The sequence below is a fragment of the Mus musculus genome, chromosome 1 (assembly GCF_000001635.26).
Source record: "Mus musculus strain C57BL/6J chromosome 1, GRCm38.p6 C57BL/6J".
In the NCBI taxonomy this organism is placed as follows: domain Eukaryota; kingdom Metazoa; phylum Chordata; class Mammalia; order Rodentia; family Muridae; genus Mus; species Mus musculus.
In genome coordinates this window covers 53,188,688-53,211,915 of record NC_000067.6, presented here as the reverse complement: position 1 = coordinate 53,211,915, position 23,228 = coordinate 53,188,688, and the positions used below count along the sequence as shown (strand labels likewise).

At 39.3% G+C, this 23,228-nt stretch overlaps 1 protein-coding gene across 9 annotated transcripts in view; it reads left to right on the top strand.

The window, feature by feature from the left end:
* Pms1 (PMS1 homolog 1, mismatch repair system component) overlaps positions 1 to 22,729 on the top strand; it is a 107,845-nt gene extending 85,116 nt beyond the window's left edge. For all 9 annotated transcript variants that reach the window (XM_006495942.4, NM_153556.2, XM_006495938.4 and 6 more), the window contains 7 exons: positions 3,831 to 3,953; positions 4,197 to 4,340; positions 4,504 to 5,354; positions 14,614 to 15,093; positions 16,858 to 16,988; positions 19,656 to 19,816; positions 22,418 to 22,729. In XM_006495942.4, coding sequence (XP_006496005.1) covers positions 3,831 to 3,953; positions 4,197 to 4,340; positions 4,504 to 5,354; positions 14,614 to 15,093; positions 16,858 to 16,988; positions 19,656 to 19,816; positions 22,418 to 22,582 — 2,055 coding nt within the window. In that variant the 3' untranslated portion in view covers positions 22,583 to 22,729. The remainder of the gene's footprint in view (positions 1 to 3,830; positions 3,954 to 4,196; positions 4,341 to 4,503; positions 5,355 to 14,613; positions 15,094 to 16,857; positions 16,989 to 19,655; positions 19,817 to 22,417) is intronic.
* Positions 22,730 to 23,228: the final 499 nt, after the last annotated feature.

Below are 23,228 nucleotides of genomic sequence, written 5' to 3'. Positions count from 1 at the left end.
GTGATGCCACCTGAGCCCCTGGTTTGAAAAGTTTTGTTAGGTTGTCAGGTTGTCCTTCTTGACCTCTGTCTTCTCTTTGATATTTTTAGCTCTACTCCAAGGTGAGAGAATGTCTTATTACTACCTAATTTTTATTCTTCAAACTGTATTTTTTCATAACTTGAAATATATTTTCCGTGTTTTCTAAACTTTATTTGTAGCTATCCCTGCTTGCTTACTTATGTTCTGATATAATTGATGCTATTTATTTGGTTTAAATTCCATGGTACAACACTTAATTTCAGAATCATTTCCAATATTCAGAAGAGTCTTATTCTCATCTATTTGATGTGACTTGAAACTTTAATTTACAGGATTAGGGATCATGGTTTGTTTCTGTCATTCTGTCTTGTTCTCCGTGCTTACACTCTGTCTTACAGTCCCATGCCTACCTCTTCCCTAGTCCCAGTGTGAAACCAGGTGTGACATTAGTAGTTCATTCCTCTCATCCTGCCAGGACTCCCAGACTCCTTCATGACTGCAGCTTGACCTAGCCTGGTTCTTGGTTTTGGAATTGGCTTTATTCTTCCTGTGACCCTGGCAAGCAGCCATAGACAGTGGTCACAATATGTAAGTCATTTTGTTTTCTTCCAGGGAGGTGTTATGTGAGCTCCATGTTCCAAGTGGAAAGACTGATTTCAATCCTTTACTAGGTTTTAATCTCCCAGTGAGGCATCCTGTCTCTGATATCATCACGGAAGACCTCGCTCTCCAGCTGGCACTCCCCATTGTGTAGTTTATACATACAGCGTTACCTTTGTCTGTCTGTTTTTATCACCCCCATATAGTTTGTATTTATGAGAAGGGTTTTTTACATGAACTTGTTCCACTCTCTTGGGCAGAGCATTTACATGACCACTTTAGTATTTATATGGTATTTAGATATGTGTGTATGATATTATGGAGCTTTACTTGAGAAAGAAAAAGGCAAGGGTTCGTAGATTAGTCAGGCTTGCACTATCATAATTAAGGTAAAGAGTATATTTCTCTGACAGACTATAACTTTCTAGTATGGTCGAGAATATAAAAGTTGCCAGTTGGAGAGTGGGGTAAAAACTAGATAACATATCTTACAACATTTTAATATGGTGAGTTCGTTTTTGTGACAGCTAATTGATGCAAGAAATAACTACAACTTTGCTATCTCAGTATCAGTGGTGGGTAGCTATTGGAACTAGGGATGAGATTAAAATTACTCCAATTAACTACAGAGCAAAAGAGGCCTAAAAATGGAATTCAGGGGATCATGATCATCCTTAAAAGATAAAATTAAAGGAAAGAGCACAACTAATCAGACTGAAGAGGACATGTCACAAAAGAGGGAGAAGGAAGTCAGTTCTTTTAGGAAAATGTTTCTTAAAGGGGTTGTTGTTGATGTCAGGCCTGCAAAGTCAAAAGAAAAAAGACTTGCATTAGTTTTTGAGAGAGAAGCCACTTTATTGGGTGTTTGTTGTTCTTTGAGGCAGGGTCTCACTAAGTAGATTCATCTACCCTGGAACTTGCTGCATTGTTGTGAATATTAGGCTGGTGTCAAAACTCTGCCCTCTTGATTGTTGTGTTAAAGATGTGCCACAGCACACCTGGTGAGAGATGCTAGTTTGTAAAGAAGACTGGAGGAGAGGAGAGAGGTCTACTTGAGAAGCAGCTGAAAGGATGGGATTGATTGTATTTGGAGGGGTTAGGTTGAGGTACAGAATCTCATACAGTCTATCAGAGGGTTTCCCTATTGAACTAATTGGGGGGGGGTGTTATTGTTCTTTTTCTGTGAAGTAATCTGATGATTAATTTATATAGCATTATATGCACCATGACTGCTTGACTCTCCCTTATAACTTTAACATGGTTTGATAATTTTTAAAGCCCAGTGTCTAGAAGTCAGTAGTTACACAGTTGCAGTCACAGTGGTGTGAAAGGGAACCCCTGGCTCCGTGGTCTCCTTCATCTTAGGGCACAGAGGACACTTCTCTTCCCTTTTTCCTCTCCTCATCTATGTATTTCCTTTAATCCAAACACTCAGTAAGTTCTCCAGAGGCTAAGCAGACTCGCCTGCTACCCAGCAGGTGTTTGAAGAAGAGTCTCATGTTGCATGGTAAATTATACAGCCATTTATAAATGCTGTGAAGTTTTACAGTTAATTAAGTGGTATCATCTTGTAATGGATTATCCAGATTTATTAACTTATTTTTCCAAATTGGTAGACATTGGCACTGGGACAGTAATGCACTTAGTGTTCTAAAATTGGTACTACATCTCCTTAAGCACTTACTGCAAGAGCAGGGAGAGCCACAGTCATAGGTGACAGCCTAGGGTTGTGTTGTTACCAAGTGTCATGGTTACTGCTCGACTATAAATAACACCTTACTCCTTACCCTAAGCTTAATGCTTCCCATTAGAGTTGCTCATCAAGTTTGACTTATTTCATATAAGATTGTATACCAGAATATACATACATGTGTGTACACACACACAGGTGCACACATACCATGAATGCAAAGTGGGAGGAAGGGGAATTACAATGAATGAAATGTTTAACAGTTTTCTGTGCTATGTGAATTAGCTCAAGGTAGAAGCAGGTGCATACTCTGCCTTCTAATCTCTTAAGTCACTCTTTCCTTCTGGCCAGTTTTTCTAGTGTCTTTCAGGATCTTCCTTCTCTTGATATATTTGTAGACTGGAGAAAAGTACAGTGTGTAAATAATCACACACAAAAATCTGTAGTGAAGTTCTGTGAGCAATCATAGAGATAACTTATAGTATACTACCAGTATTTAGCCATGAGGGAATTAGAGTTAAATCAAAGTAAACAATTTTTTTTTCTTAAACACAGCAATGAAAACCCAGTACAGTTAGCTTCAAAAATATTAAGAACAAATAAATGGCCACTTTTCATGGGAAATAATAGTTGAAGAGAAAAAGATAAACAGCCAGTCAGGGGAAGGGGGTGAAATCACTGTATGAGGAAAGATATTTTAAAATAAAACAAGGTAAGGGTATGTGTCCCGATAGTTAAAAATGTGAAGCTAGGGCCATTAATAATATGTTTTTACTGGCTTAGTACTCTTAAGTAGTTACTCAACATTAATTCCCAAGGCATAGTTACCAGCCCGTATATGACCTAAAGTTACAGTCTCATGAGTTATTTTGTATACTTTCTCTTTTTTTTTTGTATTTTATAGATTTACTTTATACAGATAGTTATAATATAAACAAACATGTGAAATCTGAGATAATTGGATAAATGATAGATAGACAGATAATATTACCACCTTGATAAAACAATAAGAAATTAGTGCTAAAATCAGTCCATTTCACAAGTATTTCTCCAACTCTAAGTAAATTTCTGAGCTTCTCTGGAAATATTCCTAAAAGTCAGTTTACCTAATCTATCATAATCTCAGGTGATAAATAAATAACTCCTGGACATAACAACACTTAAAATATCTATAGAGACAATAATGTATTATTTTAAAATCTAGAACTTAATTTTATGGAAAAGTATATAACAGAATAATTTGTCTTTAACTTTATATAAACACAAGCTGCAACATTTTTAAATTGTCTAAGTAAAACTTGTGGAAAATGAAATTTTCCATCTTTTTTTATTATGCTTAGTCATAGGGAGTATGGGATGTGGGGTTTCTGTGGGGTAAATCAGGAAAGGGGATAACATTTGAAATGTTAATAAATAAAATATCCAATTTTGTATACTTTCGAATACACTGTATGTAATCCGACCTCTAGAACTTCATTGTTGATGTTACACCTTCTATACTTGTGTATTACAATTGTAGATTTACCTAAGTGGATTCTTCCCAAAGCACGATGCAGACCACAATTCCACAAGTCTTTCAACCCCAGAGAGAAGTTTCATCTTTATTAATAGTCGGCCAGTACATCAAAAAGATATACTAAAGGTAATCACTTCGAGAATGAAAAATACCCCTTAGATTAAGAATTTAATACATTTTAAGTGAGTTTTGCTTTTTCTAAATTTTATTTTATGTGTATGGATATTTGTCCTGCAAGAATGTCTGTACCAAGTGCCTGGTGCCCATGGAGACCAGATGAGGGCATCAGATCCCCTGGAGCTGGAGTTCTTATTTAAAGCTGGCAATAACAAGATACTTCTGTCTTTTATTCATTGCATATATTTCTAGTTAATTCGACGCTATTATAATCTGAAGTGCCTAAAGGAGTCTACCCGCTTGTATCCCATTTTCTTTCTGAAAATTGATGTTCCATCAGCTGAGGTGGATATAAATCTAACACCAGATAAAAGTCAAGTGTTATTACAGAATAAGGTAATCTTTTTCAAATAAAGTTCTATATATAATTATTCTATAAACTTATGCTGTCCTAACTGTTCCCTTATTAAAATGGCTTAGTTTTTAAAAATTTTGTTATTATTTTAGATATTGCCCCTTTCACAGTATCCCTCCTAATACTTGTTCATTGTATTTTTAGGAATCTGTTTTAATTGCTCTTGAAAATCTGATGATGACCTGTTACGGACCACTACCCACTACAGAGTCTTCTGAAAATAACAGAGTAGATATTTCCTCAGCCAACATGGTTGTTAGTCAAACAGCCGAAACAGATGTGCTTTTTAATAAAATGGAATCATTTGGAAATAATTATCCAAATGCTGATACTTCGGCTATTCACTTCCAAAAGGATGAATCTAGAAAAAACATTGATCATCATTTAAATGAACAGATAAATATAGGCAATTATTTTGATGGTCATTTTAGTGGTGACATTAATAAGGACACATTTCAAAATATTCCTATGAATAATTTATCATCAGAGACTAATCAGAGTAATCACAGTGAAACTCATTCTGTAGGTTCTATGGAGCACATCCAAGGAGAAAATGGCAGGAATGGTACAGGAGGAAGTGGGGGAGATGGGAGAGAAACACTTCCTGAGAAAGCTCTGGAAATCTGTGCAGACGATTGGAGCAAAGGAAATTTGTGTAATTCAATGGGAGAGAATATCGAACCTGTGAAAATTTTAGTGCCACAAAAGAGCTTATCATGTAAAGTGACCAGTAGTCACCCACGCCTTGAACCAGAGACTCTCAGTGATGGTCCTTGTAGCAGAACATCAGATGTAATCCATAACAGATCTGGACGGCTTACAGCCTATGACTTAATTAGCAGTCGAGCAGTCAAGAAGCCCATGTCAGCCAGTGCCCTGTTCATTCAAGACCACCGCACTCAGTTCCTCACAGAGAATCCCAAGACTGGTTTGGAGGATGCGACAGAACAAATCAAAGCACGATGGGAGACACTGAGTGAAGAGGAAAAGCACAAGTAGGTCTCCAGAGCGCATGTGCCCAGATGCTCCGCGCTCTGCATTCTGTATGACTGATGGGTTCAAAGCTTTAGAAACTTCACGGTTAGGAAGAAAATGGAAAATGCTTCTTAGCTTCACTGAAGCATCCTTTTGGGTATCATTTTTTCATTGTTGTTTTGGATAGGGGAGTATTATTTTTTATTTTTGTTTTGAAAATATTTGTTGTGTTTTGTCTCCTTGGTTATTTGATAGAAGTCTTTACTGCTTTCATCTCAGTTTGACTCTCCACTTTCTTATTCCTTTCTTCTAATTTATGCTAAAGAATTTCTCTGGAGCAGCATTTTTTTCAAGCTTTTGCATTACAGCAGTTGAAGTGGTAGTGGTTTTTTTGTAAAAATTTGACTGTTTCTCCCCATTAAATTGGCCTCTAGAATGACATGCACAGTACAAAAGATTGTGTTAGAGTTTCAGAACCAAGTTAGTGTGTAAGCCTATATAGCCAGTATAACTTGTAGTATCTAAACTTTATTGGCAAGTTGTAAGTTGTTGTGGGTGTTTAGGGTTTGTAAATAAGTGATTTGTTCTGATTAAAATATTGCCTGTATCTTCAGATCTAAGTGTGCGTCCCAAAACAATCTAATGGGTATATGTAGCTAGCTTCCTCTTGTGGGAACTTTTCCCTAGGGAGATGTGAACAAACATTACCCCTTCCTTGTAAGGCACCAAAGACAAATCAGAGTCCAGCTTGGGGAACCAGTAAGTTTATTGGGCTTACCTAAAGAGCATGACTGAGGGTTTACTTACAGAGACTCCATATCCCAAATCAGCTGTACCACCAAAAAGTCATGGCCAGCATAGCTGTAGAGACGGAGACCCTCAGTCAAGCTTGAGCCCTCTGTGCACTTTAGCACCTCCGTGATGCAGTTGAAGTTAAGTCAGAATTGCGTACAGCTTCCTGAGAAGTGAGGAGAGCAGAGCTGGGACCTCAGTAAGAGTCCAGTGACCTTTCTCCTCCTTCCCCTCCAGAGAGAATGTCCACTCTTAAGGCTCGCTTGCATGCAGCCACAGCTGCTCTAATAACGATGATGGCTGTCATGCTGGGTGGGTAGCACTCTACACAATATTGTTTATCAGTCAGTACAAAACGTTGCATTTTGAATGTCCTGGCCCACCAGAAAATGAAGAATAAAAATTAGACTTTCAGCCATTTATTATTATCTAATTATTTCAAAACTCTGTCAAATATCTGGGGAAATATTTAAATATAATCCGTTCATAAATGATACATATGATTAACTCTTTCATATCTTCATAATATTCATTAATTCAGTCTTAGAAATAAACTATTAATTTAAAATAGTAGTGATGACTATTAACACCAGTAGCCATCATAGATTTTCTAAAATTCTGAGGTGTACTAGAAAAATGCTTCTAAAACCACCAAAGATGAAATGCTATACAGATGACTGCTTGTTTAAGGGAGGATGGAGGTTGTGTTTCTTCTCCAAATATATATCAAGGTGCAGTGTGATGAGCCCATTACCACATTCTGTCCCATCATCTTGTGGTCAGTTTCGTTTTGTGACTAGTTCCACATGATCCCTCCTTCCCCTCATGATTCTGAGGCCAGTCTGAGGCATGACATCATCGACTTCAGAAATATGTATATATATATATATATATTCTTAAGCAATAAAAATATGCTTCATATTTTAGAAATAACCATAATACAACAGTCATGACTTTTAATTTCTGTATGTCTTTGTACCACATGCATTCCTAGTGCCTGTGGAAGCCAAAGGAGTGTATCAGCGCTCTCTGATGGGAGTTATAAATAGAATGATGAACCCATCTATGGGTGCTCATAGAATTGAGCCCAGGTCCTTTGGAAGAGCAGTTGGTGTTCTTAACTATGGAGACATCCCTCTAGTCCCTCATAACTTTTTTAAGGACAGAACTTGGTACATGAAATAGCCAGTGTTCAAACTGCTAATTATTTCATAAATAATTATCAGATTTGTAGAATCTTATTTGGAATTATTATACAAATAAGGCTCACACTACGACAATTGTCTTAAGATTTACATAGACGATACAATTATTTCATTTAAAGATAAGTGAATTCTTTGGTACTCCATAAGTGATAAGTTCTGAGAACAGAAAGAAAAGATGCTCCCAGCCTCTGTGAAGTTGGGGGCTGTGCAGACTCCGGAGGGGAAGGCTCAAGACCCTCAGCCTTGCAGCAGCACTTTCTATTGCTGCCTTGTGGGGAGGGTTACTTAAGCATTATCTTGCCTTGTGTGTCCTAAATTGTCAGATTACTAGTTATGGTTAGTAAGCTTCATCTAAAGTTTTCTCTAGTAGTGTTATGGAATCCATTTAGAGCAGATCTCAGAAACTACGCCTGAGACCTGTGGACAGACATTCTCTGCTGGCTGTCAGTAAAAGTGTGCAGTGGCCTCTCACTATTGTGAGGAGTGGTTGAGATAATGGCTGTTAGAGCTCAGGGCAATGTCCAACATGCAGAGAGTGATTTCTCTGTTAGCGTAATGGAGATTTTTAAGCTGTTTATATTATAAATGGCAGTTTTCATTTGCTCTAAGTCACTTAAGTTGACTTGGATGTCAGAAACAGAAATGTGCCAAGAAAGTACTGATCTCTACTTAGAGTCAGACACACAGATGCTTTTTTTAAAAAAGCAAAATGTTTAGGTTTCAAGACCAGAACTTCTTAGACCGTGATCCACTAGATCAAATCCATGCCTATCAATTCTCGTCCAGCTTTCATTTTGAAGTTTCCAATACTCCTCAATTCTGCAAAGAATAGATGTGATACAAGAGTAGATCTGGTGTGTAGCTCAATAGCAGAGCACCTGCATGCCTTCCATAAGTCTCTGGCCTCCATCCCAAAGGTCCTGACTCTTGAGGCAGTCATCCATGGTACTGCAGAGGCCAGAGCACCTGCTGCCCTCTCTGAGGCCCGCCCTCTCTCCATCCTAGGAGCAAGGATCAGGCCCATCTGCAGTGCTCCAGTTCATTTTGGCATTTCCTTTTTCCTTCCCATTCCCTTCCTTCATTTAGGAAATAACTTGTTAAGGGGTGGCCTGTCATTCTGCCTGGTCATTTCAGGTAAAAATGACATTAATTTTCTATTCATAAATAGTATAGTCTGTAATTTGTCATGTAGCAGTCACAGAATATTATGAGTTTTTTAATTGAAAAATATTTCATACAGTGTATTCTGACGATGGTTTCCCCTTTCCCAGATCCTCCCTACCCACCCAACCTCACACAACATGCCCCCTTTCTCCATTTCAGTCTCCTGCTCTCTCTAGCTCTTGCCGTGCTCTCACTCTTTAAAAATACAAAGAGTCAAGAAACACATAAATACATCACATAAAACACAAAACCAAAAACCAAAATATACACACAAAAATACTAGTAAGATCAAAAAATACCCAGTCTACAAAATTACCCTTGAGATCGTTTTTTGTGTTAGCCATCTCCTGCTGGGCCTGGGGCCTGCCGGAAGTGTAGTTAATATATACCCAGTGAGACACCATTGGAGAAAACTCATTTTTTTTTTCCTTTGCAAGCAGATGTCATTTGTGGATGGCTTCCTGATTAAGAATAAGCAGCCATGTCCATAACGCCCTCTCAGTGCTGGGATCGCATCTGTCTTGAACCTGTGCAGGCCCTGTGGATGCTGAATTCATGTGTTCTTCAGTCCTGCTGTGTCTGGAAGATGCTGTTAGCGTAGAGTCATCCATCACCTCTGGCTCTGACTGTCTTTGGGTCTCCTCTGCATAGACATCCCATTTAGGACTGAGTCCTCCAAATCTCACTCCCTGCACACTGTCCAGTTGTGTGTCTCTCTTAGTTGCCATCTGCGGCCTTCATCATAGAGTCGGTGCCTTTTATCCCATTAATCAGGGCAATATGGAGAGTGTGAAAACACTTAGCAGTTGTCTGCTATACAGGACAGAAAATTGCTTCCTTATATAAAACCAGAAAGTTTTTAAGGAATTATCACAAAAGAAGGAACATGGTATTGCCAAGGAAGACCCTATGACATGGGTAGAATGTGAGAGTGTGATAAAGAAAGATGGGGAAGGGGTGGTGGCCAGGTTGAGGATAGCTCCGCAGGCCCCAGGATTAGCCAGAATCTTTGTCCCTGCTGAGAAAGTAGGGGTTAGTGAAGACTTAGGTCTTTTCTGATTTTCTCTCCTTTACTCTAGAGGGTCAGAATCCAGGTGTGAGCCATGAACCTCCCTGCCACTTGGGAGAGGGGTCCTTCAGTCCGTTGGTGTTAATTTGAGCTTTCATTTGCAATATATAAATATATTCCTACTTAAAGTAACTAAGTAATGTTACAATTTAGATGTTACTGAAAATGTTAAATAAACTTTATAATTAAATGTAGCCTTTAGTCTCAGAAACATCCTTTGACTGACTGCTTAGTCAGATCAGGGTGAATACTTTCCATTTAAGTTGCTAAGTCCCTTAGTGGCATTAAGTACAAAGGTAACATCTGTTCTCACTTAACATTTACCTAGTATTATTTTGGACATAACTTTTTTATGTTTCCCAAGGAACTAATTAAATTGACTTCTTGAATAAATCAAAAGATTGGTACCATATGTGAAAATTTGCACGTTATAATTAATTACCAAAATGACCTTTATCTTGAACTCATTTTCCACCCCATAGGAAAAGTCTGGAATTCTGATGTCTAAGAGCTAAAAATATACTTATTTCTAGTGCCTGTGAAAGTAAACTATTAAAGACCATGTGTTTTGTATAACTAGCCCATATGTTCGTGTTTTAGGAATAAGTGGAAGAAAGTAACTTTCAAAAATATGAAAATGAAAAGCAAATGATGACTAATGTTTATCTAGTTTACAATGAAGCAGACCTTTATTGCAATCTTATCCAACTAACATGTAGCATTTCTTTATTCGGAAGCATGTTCTGAGCATAGACTGTGTACCTTGTTGTAGTCTATTGGTTTATAGTTCCACTTCACAATATACAAATCCAGTAATGGTCTGTAGAATCTAAGCCAGCGTCCTACGAGACTTGAAATAATCTTAGTTACCAAGGCCTAAATTTAAAACTTAATTTAAAAAATATAACAGTTTTATTTAATTACTAAACTTTTTAAAAATTTATTTTTATTCTTTAATCCTTTTTTATAGTCCAGACTTTATTCCCCTCCCAGTCTGCCCCTCCAACTGCTCCCCATTCCATATCGCCACCAACCCCACTTCAAGAAGATGTCCCCACCCCACCACCCCTACCCCACCAGGCCTTCTCACTCCCTGGGGCCTCAAGTCTCTTGAGGGATAGGTGCATCTTCTCTCACTGAGGCCAGACCAGGCAGTCCTCTGCTGTATATGTGTGCCGGGGTCTCAGATCAGCTGGTGTATGCTGCCTGGTTGGTGGCTCAGTGTCAGAGATCTTGGAGATCTTGGGGGTCCAGGTCAGTTGAGACTGCTGGTCTTCCCATAGAGGCCACCTTCCTCCTCAGCTTCTTCTAGCTTTCTCCTAATTCTATCACAGGGGTCCCAGGCTTCTGTCCATTGGTTGTATGCTGATATCTACATCTGACTCTTTCAGCTGCTTGTTGGAGCTCTCAGAGGGCAGCCATGCTAGGCTCCTGTCTGCAAGCACACCACAGCATCAGTAACAGTGTCAGGGCCCCTGGCCTCCCTTGAACTGGATCCCAGTTTGGGCCTGTCACTGGACTTCCTTTCTCCCAGTCTCTTCTCCATTTTTGTCCCTGCAATTCCTTCAGACAGGAATAATTCTGGATCAGAGTTTTGACCGTGGGATGGCAACCACATCCCTCCCCATGATACCCTGTCCCTCCACTGGAGGTGGACTCTACAAGTTCCCCCTCCCCACTGTGAGCACTTCATCCAAAGTCCCTCCCTTTTAGCCCTGAGAGTCTCTCACCTCCCAGATCTTGGGAGAGAGAAGAAAGCAGTCAAGTGGTGTGGGGAGGGGGAGAGCAAGGGAGGAATCTAAGTAGGACAGAGGACAGGGAAGGGAAGGGGTGGGGGAAATGATCAGGTATTGGGAGGTGGGCAGGAACAGGCCCTAAGGGTCCAGTAGAAATAATTACTACACTTTTAATCAAACATACTATTCAAATTATAGAATTTGTGTTTCTTTTTGTTTTCATGTTTGTTGTGCTAGGGATTAACCCAGAGTCTAGAGCATGCATGCATGTGTGTGTCTGTGTGTTTCAGCATATACTCTGCCACTGAGTACATCCCCAGCCAAGATTTGTGTTTCTTGATAGAAACTTAGAGTAAACATCACCATTTACAGTGTATCAAACAACTTGTTGCAGAGCTATGAGTGCATGCAAATTACTCACATAATATAAATGAATACCCCAAGGGACAGAACAAAGCCCTGTAAGTTGTTTACCCACTATAAAATTGAAATAGTCATTGCTTTATACAGCTGAATTACAAACTTTGAATATATTTGATTTATTGGGATTTATCAACTGATGACTTTAAATGAAAATAGAATAACTGTGATGGATTAAATGGTGTACTTTTTAATTCCATGTGCTATTTAAATGGCTTTGTTGTTTACTGTTTTCATTTTTTATTTCATTTTGAAATGAAATAGCTTTGTAAAACAATCTGGCCTGGAGTCTGTGGTTCTCCTTCCTCCTCCACCGTCCCGGTGCCGGACTGTGGGCATATGCTGCTGTGTCTGGCTCCCCAACACTTAAAGCATTCTTTAAATTGGGTAAAGTTTACCTACAGTAGAATGCAAAGGCCCTAGCAGGGTAGTTCAGTGTGAACAGTACCACAGTGAAAACATGCATTTCCATCCTCCCTACAGTTCCCTCCTGCTACCTCCATAGGCAGACACTATTTTGATTTCTGTTATACTACCTTGGTTTTGCTAGTGTTTAAACTTCAAATAAATAAAACTATATGATACATCTGACTTCTAACAATATAGTCTCAAGACACATCATTTTAAGCAATAATGTTTAATTTTATAAGCATAATAAGGTTTATTCAACCTCTTCTTGTACATACTGAGGTCAGTGTGAATACTATCGTGTCGGTTATTTTTCCGACATTTAAGGCTTTTATGAATAAACTTGGGTTCCAGTTTAACATGGACAGAAAGTAAGCTAGTTGTCACTCACCTTTTGGCAGGTATTGAGAATTTGGCTTCTTGTATTTCCTGTCCTGTTGAATGATCCATGTTCACATATAAAGAATCAGAATTCCTGTTTAAATGAATGTGGGTGGCAGTGTTGCTAAGATCTGTCGTTTTACTGGCAGTTTGTAATCTGATTTTGCCACTGAGGAGATGGGCGTCCGTGTCTCCAGCTATGCCTCTGACTTTATTTCTGCGTTTAAGCTGTGCGATTTTGCTTGAAATCTCTTGATACTGAAAGTTCTATTGCTAGGTACACACACATGTAAGTGTTAAGCTTTCTAACAGGCCCTGCATCTCTGACAACTAAGCATTTTGATCTACTTCATTTAATGCTGTCAGTCTCTTGTTTTCTTACGTTTTCTGTTTGTATAGTGTATATGCATTTTCCATTTTTCTATACCTCTGTGTTATTATAAAAGTGTAATTCCTAGAATCCCATGATACTAGGTATCCTGCCCTGTTGTTTGAAGACGTGTTTTATGTAATATAATCGTTGACATTAGGATTAGAGATGTCCTTCTGCCTGTCTTCTCATGGAACACTTGCAGAGGCACTCAAGGTTGAAATGAATACATCGTAACATCTAATTTATATTAGTGTTTGCGTTGCTTAATACATCAGGCACTTTTTCATTGCACTTAGGTAAAGTTAATACCACAGAGTCTCACATAAAAACTAAAGGCCCACAGGTATAATTGCTTTGGGGCCTATATCATTCTTTAAGAGTGCAGCCAGGTTAGCAGAAAACTCATTTTATCGAAGGCATTTGTTTCCTCATCCCTTTAAAGGATATTCATGGTTGGTAGATATGAACTGTGGGCTCTCTTGGCACGCTGCATATTTAGCAGGCATTGCATTGTCCTTTTTCTTGGTTCTCTTCTCACTGGTTTGGGGATTCACCTTCAGTTCACAGTTTGCTTCTGGTGTATCTGGCAGGGTTTGTTTGCGTTGATCCTGCCTGGACTTGTCCTTGGGTCTTGCAAGTGTGATAATTCTGCTGGTTGGGCCATCATTAAGTGTTTGACACGTTGGGATGCTTGTGCATTAGCTCCTGTCTGCTTCAGTGTGCACAGGTTCATTTTCTGTCTTGCTCACAGTGGTGATGCTGTAGCTCTGCCTTCAGTTCCACTGGCCTTTTTGTTGATTCCGTCTCTGGTCTATAACTAAATCTACACAGTGCCCATTCCTTTGCAGATCCTGTAGTTTAGTTCCTGACTTCCCACGTCTTTGCATGCATACATACAAATTCCACTTCTCACTGGAGCATCCCCTTCACCCCTCCTAGTTCTCTTTCTAGTGCTTATCTAGAGTCCTGAAATGTTTATATGAAATTTTTTATTAATTATAAATCTGACTTGTGATGAAGGGGTCTTTTCTTTGGTCATGACTCACACGCTCTTTTGGTGCTTGAGCGGTGAGTTTCAGTTGTGCAGTGGACATTATGGGTGATATCTGTTCCTTTCGAGAAACTGTTCATTTTTATTTAAGATGCCTTTGAGCTTGTGGGAGTTTGTGTTGCATTGGATTATGGAGAGATTTACTCAGTTCTAGGGTTTAGGGGTTTTCCACCTAACATATGGCACTCTTCAAGTTTTAAATTAAAGGTCAAGATGTTTACCAAGCCCCACATGTAACTCAGACACCAGGTTCTGTTTCTTCTGCACTAGAAGTAATGGAAACTCTGTTCAGTTCATTAGCGTTTTAATGTTTTCCCGAGAGCTCTCACACATGGGATTTTCTCTCGATTTTAAGTTGTTCTGGAAGCAAGGATCTGTGTTCTGATGATACAGAGTAATAAGTGCCTTCCATCTCCTAGCTGATTCCTGCAGCTCCCACCTGCTTATGCTGGGTCGGGCTTCATGGATGCAAGTACAGTCCTTTCTCATTTGCTTTTGACTGCTTTTCAGGGGCCGATTTCTGTGCTCTGTTTGGAGTTTATCCTAAGCACACAGGAGGGTCTCTGTAATACAGATTTCATAGTCATTACTGAATGACAGCTTATTAAAATTTACTTTAGATGAAATATTTTTATTATGTTATAATTTTATTATTAGTTCTATTTCATCTCTGTTCTTAGATACGAGGAAAAGGCTAAAAAAGACTTGGAACGATACAATAACCAAATGAAGAAAGCTATTGAACAGGAGACACAAGTATCATTGAAAGACGGCAGGAAAAAAAGGGCCACCAGTTCGTGGGGCTGGACACAGAAACATAAGGTGAAAGACTCATCTAATCAGCCAAAACTTGATGAGCTCTTTCAGTCCCAGAATGAAAAGAAGAAGAGTGAAAATATTAAAATAACAGAGATTCCCTTTTCTATGGAAAACTTAAAAGCGAACTTGAAGAAACAAAAGGAAGTTGACTTAGAGGAGAAGGATGAGATTTACCTGATCCACAGTCTCAAGTTTCCTGATTCGTGGCTGGTCACGTCCAGAGCCGATGTCATGTTACTGAACCCATACAGAGTGGAGGAAGCCCTGCTATTTAAAAGACTTCTTGAGAATCATAAACTCCTTGCAGAACCACTGGAAAAGCCAATTATATTAACAGAGAGGTACGGTGAAGTAAGAGAGATTTTTTTTTTTTAACTCATAATGCTTAATGTTAAATAAAAGTTGAAGGTTTTCTAGTAGGCATAATGATACTTTTTTGAAGGGGTATTTTGAGGAAGTTTTTCTAAACTCTAATGATGCTATTAATGTTAATGGCTTATAAATTATGTTAGAAGTTCTAAGTGAGTGCTCATTCTTGCATTTAGTAAATCCCAAGCGACTTTCTCTTGTACCTTCATGACTTCTCTGTGGTAATTGAAGCTGAAGTTCTGTGCTTTGTCCTGATATTACACTGCTCTGGCACTGTCAAACACACACTTCGGGTGAATTGCATAGCGAATGCCTTTATCAGCCTTGACCAAGATTCTTTGCTCCATCCTGTTTCTGCCCATATATAAGTGTATAATACATGTTTCCTTTCATTTATTAAAGTGTGTGAGAGTCATTCTTTTGCTTAATCCTTTCATATACTCACAGACATGATTAGATCCTAAGCTAATCACAAACTCAGGAAAGCTATCTTAGGTGTGCTTACAGAAGCAGTAAGCAAGCCACATATCCAGGATTCTAATGCAGAATTAATTAACTTACCTGTGGAGTCTCCCTTGTCATCTTTACCACAAGCTTTCAGATTGATTCCAGAGTTGGTAAGATGAACTAGACATACAGCCAGTGCATTTTCTGTGATATCACAGTCAGTAAAGTCTTCAGCATTCCGAGCAAAAATGAAAAGACTTTGTTTGCTTCTCTAAGAGGAATGGAGCTGTAACAAGATACAGCATCACCCTCCAGCATGTGGTGTGCCTAAGCTGATTTCTCTACTGTAGTAGGCACTCAAGTCCCCTTTCATAGATGGGGATTGGGCCTCATACTATCAGCCTAGATAGGCCGTCTTCTGTATAATATCAGCCTAGATAGGCCCTCTTCTGTATACTATCAGCCTAGATAGGCCCTCTTCTGTATAATACCAGCCTAGATAGGCCCTCTTCTGTATAATACCAGCCTAGATAGGCCCTCTTCTGTATAATACCAGCCTAGATAGGCCCTCTTCTGTATAATACCAGCCTAGATAGGCCCTCTTCTGTATAATATCAGCCTAGATAGGCCCTCTTCTGTATACTATCAGCCTAGATAGGCCGTCTTCTGTATACTATCAGCCTAGATAGGCCCTCTTCTGTATACTATCAGCCTAGATAGGCCCTCTTCTGTATAATATCAGCCTAGATAGGCCCTCTTCTGTAATGCCTGTTCTGAGGCCCCTTTGTCGAACATGCTGTGTTTGATTGAACTAAAGGAATTTCTCCCAAGGTGTGAACTGAAAATTTTTTGGAAGAATAGTTTTATATTTAATCTTGTGGCTGTTGAAGAAGCATTGAGTAGCATTTGATTTTGAATATAACTATGTGCGTAGCTTGATGATGGAATGTGTGTTTTTCACTCGTGATAGCTGCTTTAAAAACATAAAAAGCGATTCATTGTGGGTCAGGTTTTGATTGGTATTATATTTAGAGAACAACTTTTTACAGTTCTCATTGAGGCTTTAACATTTTAGACAAAAATCCCTTTATGTCTGCCCTCCTCCTTTATGTGCACGCTCTACAGAGAGCCTCTTGTACAATGCTAACAGAATACAGAGTGCTTTCTCACAGGGCTCGGCACTTTGTGTAGTGGTAACACTTTCAAAACACCCTTGGATTAGCTTCCATAAACTTTCTTGTTTCAATCTGAATGTTTAGTAACTTAACCGTAATTTCTTTCTTTTTCAGTCTTCTTAATGGGTCTCATTATCTAGAGGTTTTATATAAAATGTCAACAGTTGAAGAAAGAGGCAGTGGATCAGCTTACCTGTGTGACCCTCGTCTTACAGCAAATGGCTTCAAGATCAGATTGACACCAGGTAACAGAAATGTGGCTTTTCTGACATGGAAAAAATAAAATAAACCTTCCAAGAACTGCCTCTGTCTCTCAAAGTTCTCAGGTCTATTTTCATCTCTCTGAAAGTCCTTGCCAGCTCTGCAGAGATGGCTTCCTTCAGAGGGTGCTCAAGTGATCACTGATCTTGCTGTTATCTTTTGGCATGGCAGCCCAGCTGCCTCCTTGTGTAACTTAGCTCTCCGGACTGTGATGATAAAGCAGATGTGTGGGCTCATGGAGTGGTCTGATGAAAGTGACCACTCTTTTGCTGTTTAATAACTTTGCCTCTTTTGCCAGGTGGCACAGAAGATCAGCAGTCTCACATCGATGTCTGGATTATGCCAGATCGATTAAAGAGAATGTGTCTGCCTTAGGGAATCCAGTTTTCTTTGTTGCTCTTCTTGGTCTTTTTTAGTTGCCATACTGCCCTAGGTCCCTAGTCTAGCGTGCCCGTTTCTTCCCCCTTGTGTTCTGTTCAGTGCCGCAGGCACCATGTGGAAAGACTCCCTTGCCTAAACTGTCATACCCAAAATGTAGGAAAGCATTTTTAAAAGAACGCTTTACACAGACACAGAAGACAGTAAGTGGGAGCTGGAGAAATGGCCTAGCAGTTAAAAGCACTGACTGCTTTTCCAGAGGATCCACAGAACAACTTCATACTGATTCCAGGGGATCCAACAACCTGTTCTATTCTCCTTCATATGGTGCATAGTCATACATGCAGATAAAACCCATATAACAATAATAAGTAAATAAATAGATAAATAAATTTTGGAAAGAAAATAAAAAACAATAGTGTACAGATATAAAGAGCTGGATATTTGGGGGGAAAAATGTTTCATTGTTGCAAACTTCAAATTTTGCTTGATTTTTCTGTTTCACAAGGTAAAAATACCTCTCGTAACTGCCTTACCTCTGTAGTTACAGCTGTTGCACTTGAGATGGGGATTTCATGTCCAGATCACAAATTTCTCAGTTTCTTCACTAACAACAACTAATAAATTTTGAGTAACCGTTATATACAGAGTACTCTTCAGAGAATTAACATATCAACTCCCTAACGGCCTCCAGAGTAGCTCATATCACAGCCTCCATTTTACAGATGAGAAAGGGAAGCAGGAAACAGGTTTGCTGCAGAGGACAGTCAGTGGTAGAGCCAAGATTAGAATCCATGCAGGCTTCCTTGGTAGCCTAAGGAGTTTCTTGTACAGCCATCCTTGAAGTTGGTATATTAACTTCACAGAGTAAGTGTAAACACTGAGTAACATAAATCAGGGGCAAAGCTGGGCATGGCGACACATGCCTGTTCCCACACCTCGAGAGGCCATCATGGGGAAAGTGCCACATGTCTGTTCTAGCCTGGTAGATATAGTGAATTTAAAGCAATCTTTGGCTAACCCGTGAGACCTGTCCCCATATACAAAACAAACAACCAATAAGCCTAGAATTCTGCCCATCTTCCAGCCCCCCTTTCAGACCTGAACTGATTTCTAGTCATTTCTTTTAGATTTATAGATATTTTCCTTGAGGCCTCTGGTGTCTTTTTAATTGGAAATTTTTAAATATGGAGACTGGGGGTGGGGGTATGCACATGCGCATGTGTTTTGATTTTATTCTCTAGCTGGTTCTGTAGTTTGAATTGATGAACGGTGCCTTTCTTCACATCTGTAAGGATGGACTATAGCCTGCTGCATCCTGCTTCCCTTTCTTATGTGGTTTCTACTCGAGGTCCCTGTGTGCGCTAACTTACATCCCCTCCCTTACTGAACTCTGTAGCTCATCTTCTAGTGCTTGATGATGGAGCAGCTCATCTTTCTTCAGTTATTTACTGGGAAGAATATTACTTTCCTACTGTTTGGTCTTAAAACTGGGCCGTAACTGAGGTTATGTTAGAGGGTAGACCATTCCAGTCCCGAGATCTGCAGTGCTTCAGTTTGTATTAGTTTACCAACAGCTACCAAAGGTTGGACTTTCCTTCTAAGCAATGCGATATTGATTCCAGAATTAAAGGTACAAATGGGATAAGCACATTTTGTCCCTTAATGTCAAAGGTGATGCTGCAGATTATATACTCTTGGGAATTTTCTACCGACTGAATTACCCTAAAATAGCTTAATAAATAACACCAATTTCAAGCATTTTCTTAGTTGAATCATTGAATAAATGCTAGCATTTTTATTTCCTGAAAGTTTATAGTAACAAGGTAAGAGTGTCTATTTTTATTCTTGGTTAAGTTAAAATAATCAAGGTCTTTAAGTTAAATATTAGACCAGTGGGCTAGAATTTGAAGTACAGCAGTTGATAAAATGCTTAAACCATTTTGATTTTAATAAATATCATGGGACTTCATTTTCTCTCCAAAGTAAATGTTCTGAGCAAATGTGAGGAACAGAGCGGTTGGAAGGAGGGTGAAATTAGATTATAGGAAGCACATGAGGCATCAGTGAGCACCTGTGACCCAATGGAAGTCTTCTGGGAAGTGATTATTTGTTCTCTCCATGACCAGAACTTTATCCTGATGTATTAACTTCTGATGAAGGTTCACTAAGTGTTCTAACAGTGATACTTGTTTCCAATGGACATGTTCTGGAATATAATTTTAACTAACTTAACTATGCCTCTGCATGTGTGGTTTTGTTTTTTCCCTCAGGAGTTTCCAGTACTGAGAACTACTTGGAAATAGAAGGAATGGCTCAGTGTCTCCCATTCTATGGAATAATGGATTTAAAGGAAATTCTTAATGCTATAGTAAACAAAAATGCAAAGGAGATTTATGAATGTAGACCTCGAAAAGTAATAAATTATCTGGAGGTATGCCTCACTGGATCACATGAACCTGCCTAAATTTTATGACTCTTATTCAAATAGAAAACTTTGTGTTTATTTTGCTTTGTTTTTAGACAGGGTCCCACTAAGTAACATTGGCTGGATGGAACTCACTTTGTGGACCAGGCTTGTAGAGACCTGCCTATCTCTGCCTTCTGTCTTTAACCCTCTGCTAGGAGTAAAGGTTGTTTTGCCCACCAACCCCAGTAGTAAATGGTTAAAAGAATAGTTTTTAAAATGTTAGTTTTCAGGAAGAAAGTACTAGCCGGGCATGGTGAGGCACATGCCTTTAATCCCAGCACTCAGGAGGCAGAGGCAGGCAGCTTTCTGATTTCGAGGCCAGCCTGGTCTACAAAGTGAGTTCCAGGACAGCCAGGGCTACACAGAGAAACCCTGTCTCAAAAAACAAAAAACCCCAACAACAACAAAAAACAATAAAATCTAAATGGAGGGGGCTGAGAAGTTTCTGAGCGAGCGCATCAAGTGTAGCCTAAGTCCAGAGAAACAACCACTGCTACTTTTAGAACTGAGTTCTCATTAAGGTCCCCTGCTGTCACTCTCCAAACAGACCTGGGCTTTGTTTTCTTCTGTATTAAGTGGGCTTTTTGTTCATGGTGTTTGGTTAGAGACCTGATCTGGAGAATGAATTCAGTGGATTCAGCGGTGCTTAGAACCCCTTGGGAGCTTTGTCTTGTGGAAATTCCCAGCCTGTTGCCAGGACAACTCAGCAGTGATAGTTTCAAGGAACTCCAGAGACATCTTTCTTAAGAGCAAAAAAACATGTGGTCAAGTAATAAGGTTTTAGACATAATGGAGGAAAAAAATCAGTTGGGAGTGAACTGAAACAGTTTTGCTAATGTGTACCAGGTTAGAATAACTAGGTATGTTTGTTATGGAGAAGTTAAAAACAATCAGCCAGAGACAAAAGCAGGGCGGTCCGTGAGGTAGAGTCCAGCCTGGTCTACTGAATGAGTTCTAGGATAGCTAGGGCTACCCATAGAAGCCCTGTTGGGAAAAACCAAAAGAGAGGGTTTGGGGTAAATATTCCAGTGTGACAGAGATGTTTTTGAAAGGAGAAACATAATAGTCTCTGAATCAAGAGTGAAAAATAATTTTTCTTTGGTTTTTGTTTTGTTTTCACGATATTTTCTTCTTCTTATTTGTTTTGAGATTAAGATCTCACTATGTAGCCCAGCCTGGCCTCAAACTCACACCGTTCTTTCTGTACACTATCAAGTCTAGCTAAAAGGGAACATTTTTACATAAATAAGAAGATGTATGGTTTATGTATGAGGTAAAACAAGAGAAGTTGTCTGCTTGTAAGCAGAGGGTCAGGGAGGCTTTGGACATTTGAAACCATAACAGATATGAAACCAAGTGTACAGGTACAAAAGAAGAAAGACCAGACCCCGAGGAACCAGACACTCTCCAGGTGTCACTGAGGCCTCTTCAGACCTGACATTTCTGTTGGGTGATATCAGGACAGTTATTTGATTCTAGTATTGTCTAGCATAGAATTTGCCCACATCTAAGGATTACCAAGTGTCAGGGAGAGAAACCGCAGCACTTTGTGCTCCAGAACCTGTTGCTAAGTCAGCCCTACTACTGGATTCTGGATAGCTCGTTCATGGTCAACCTCAGTGAGCAGACGATGTCCCGGGGAGGCTGTGAGGCTGTGGGGAAGGGGAGGTTAAAGGTCAGAGTGAAGGAAAACCACATTCTGTTGGGATACAGAGGGGGAGAGGCTGAAACAGTGATAGACCTGTGGCTAAATAGAGTAATATTAAAATGTAAAAACGGAGCTTGCAAGACTTTTCTTTATGCTCAAAGAAGCTGGTTTTGTTTATAATTCTTATTCCCCAAACCCCTCTTCCTGCATCAGATGACAGCATTTATATACCAAACCTGAGAACATTCCCTTTGATTCTGCAGGTCTTACAGTCAATCTACCAAATACCTCAAAGGCTGACCTTCCATTAGCAACTCTTCTCAGCTCTCACCCACACCACATTAACAGTCAGCCTCAAAGCCTGCTCACCACAGCCTCACGGCTATATGACATGAAACACTTAGCAGGCTTTGTTTATCTGTCTGTCTGTTTTAATCTCTACTTCCCTGTGTATTCTGATAAATTTTAGTCTGTCCATGTCCTGGCTCTGGCTTGCCTTCCTTACCTCGCCCCCTTCACTGCAGTGCCACATCCATACAGGATGTTCTAGTCTCTGAAATGCTGTATGTTGCCCAGGACCTTCACATGGTCATTGAAAAGCCTAACCGTCATCTCTTTGAGCAAGCCTTCCTATTTACACAATCCCTGCTCTTGCCCAGTTAATTGTGTAAGCTATGTATTCACAGTGTTTTTGTCAAATCCGTTTTTTTGTTTGTTTGTTTTTCTGCATTGAACTGTAAATTCCACAAGAAGATCTTCAGTTCTGTTGCCAATGACTTTGTCTCCATAATGTGCAGCATTGTTGGTGCTTAATAAATACTTGTTGAGTAAATGAGAATCAGTTTTTATTTTGCTGGAATAGTGTGTCTCTTCTTCAGGGTCTATCAGGATGAAACATGTGGCTTTTCTTTTCACAGGGAGAAGCCGTCCGTCTATCCAGACAGCTACCCATGTACTTACCAAGAGAGGATGTCCAAGATCTTATCTATAGAATGAAGCACCAGTTCGGAAAAGAAATTAAAGGCTGTGTTCATGGCCGCCCATTTTTTCATCATTTGACCCATCTTCCAGGAACTTCATGATTAAGCTTATGACCATTAGTTACTATGGAAACTGATGTGGTTCTTAACCCACTTTGTCCTATCATGTATCAAAGTGATTATTTGTATACTGGAAAAGGTTTTTTACAGCTATAAAATATGTATAAATAAATAATATGGACTATAAAATTTTGTTTTCACGTCCAACCTTCAAACCAATTGTAGGTTGTAGGCTCCACAGTAGAAGGTAGGTGTGTTCTTGAATGCTTGATTTATTAAGTTAACCCTGTTTAGATTTTATCCCTCAAAACAGCCTTAGCTGGCATTCCAAAGAGGACTTTTCAGTCCTGCTTTAAAGTAGGATGGGGCAGTGGGGAAGGAAAGTATGACAAAATAACATATTGCTGCCTCTCCAATATGATAATTTCTTAGCTTTAGTGTCAGATTTTGTCATAAAATATGGAAGGGAAGGTAAACGTTTTTACCAGAAAAATTAGATTACAGTATCTTTTTCTCACATATATTCCTTCACAAACCAGGTCTGTATTCCAGTATTTTACCAAAACTGGAATATGATGTGTTTAATACATGTATTTGTTGTCTAGAGTAAGATATGTTGGAGTGGGTATATTGTCTCTATAGTTCTCATGGGTCATCTATAAACTCTAAAAAGTGTATAAACTATTTT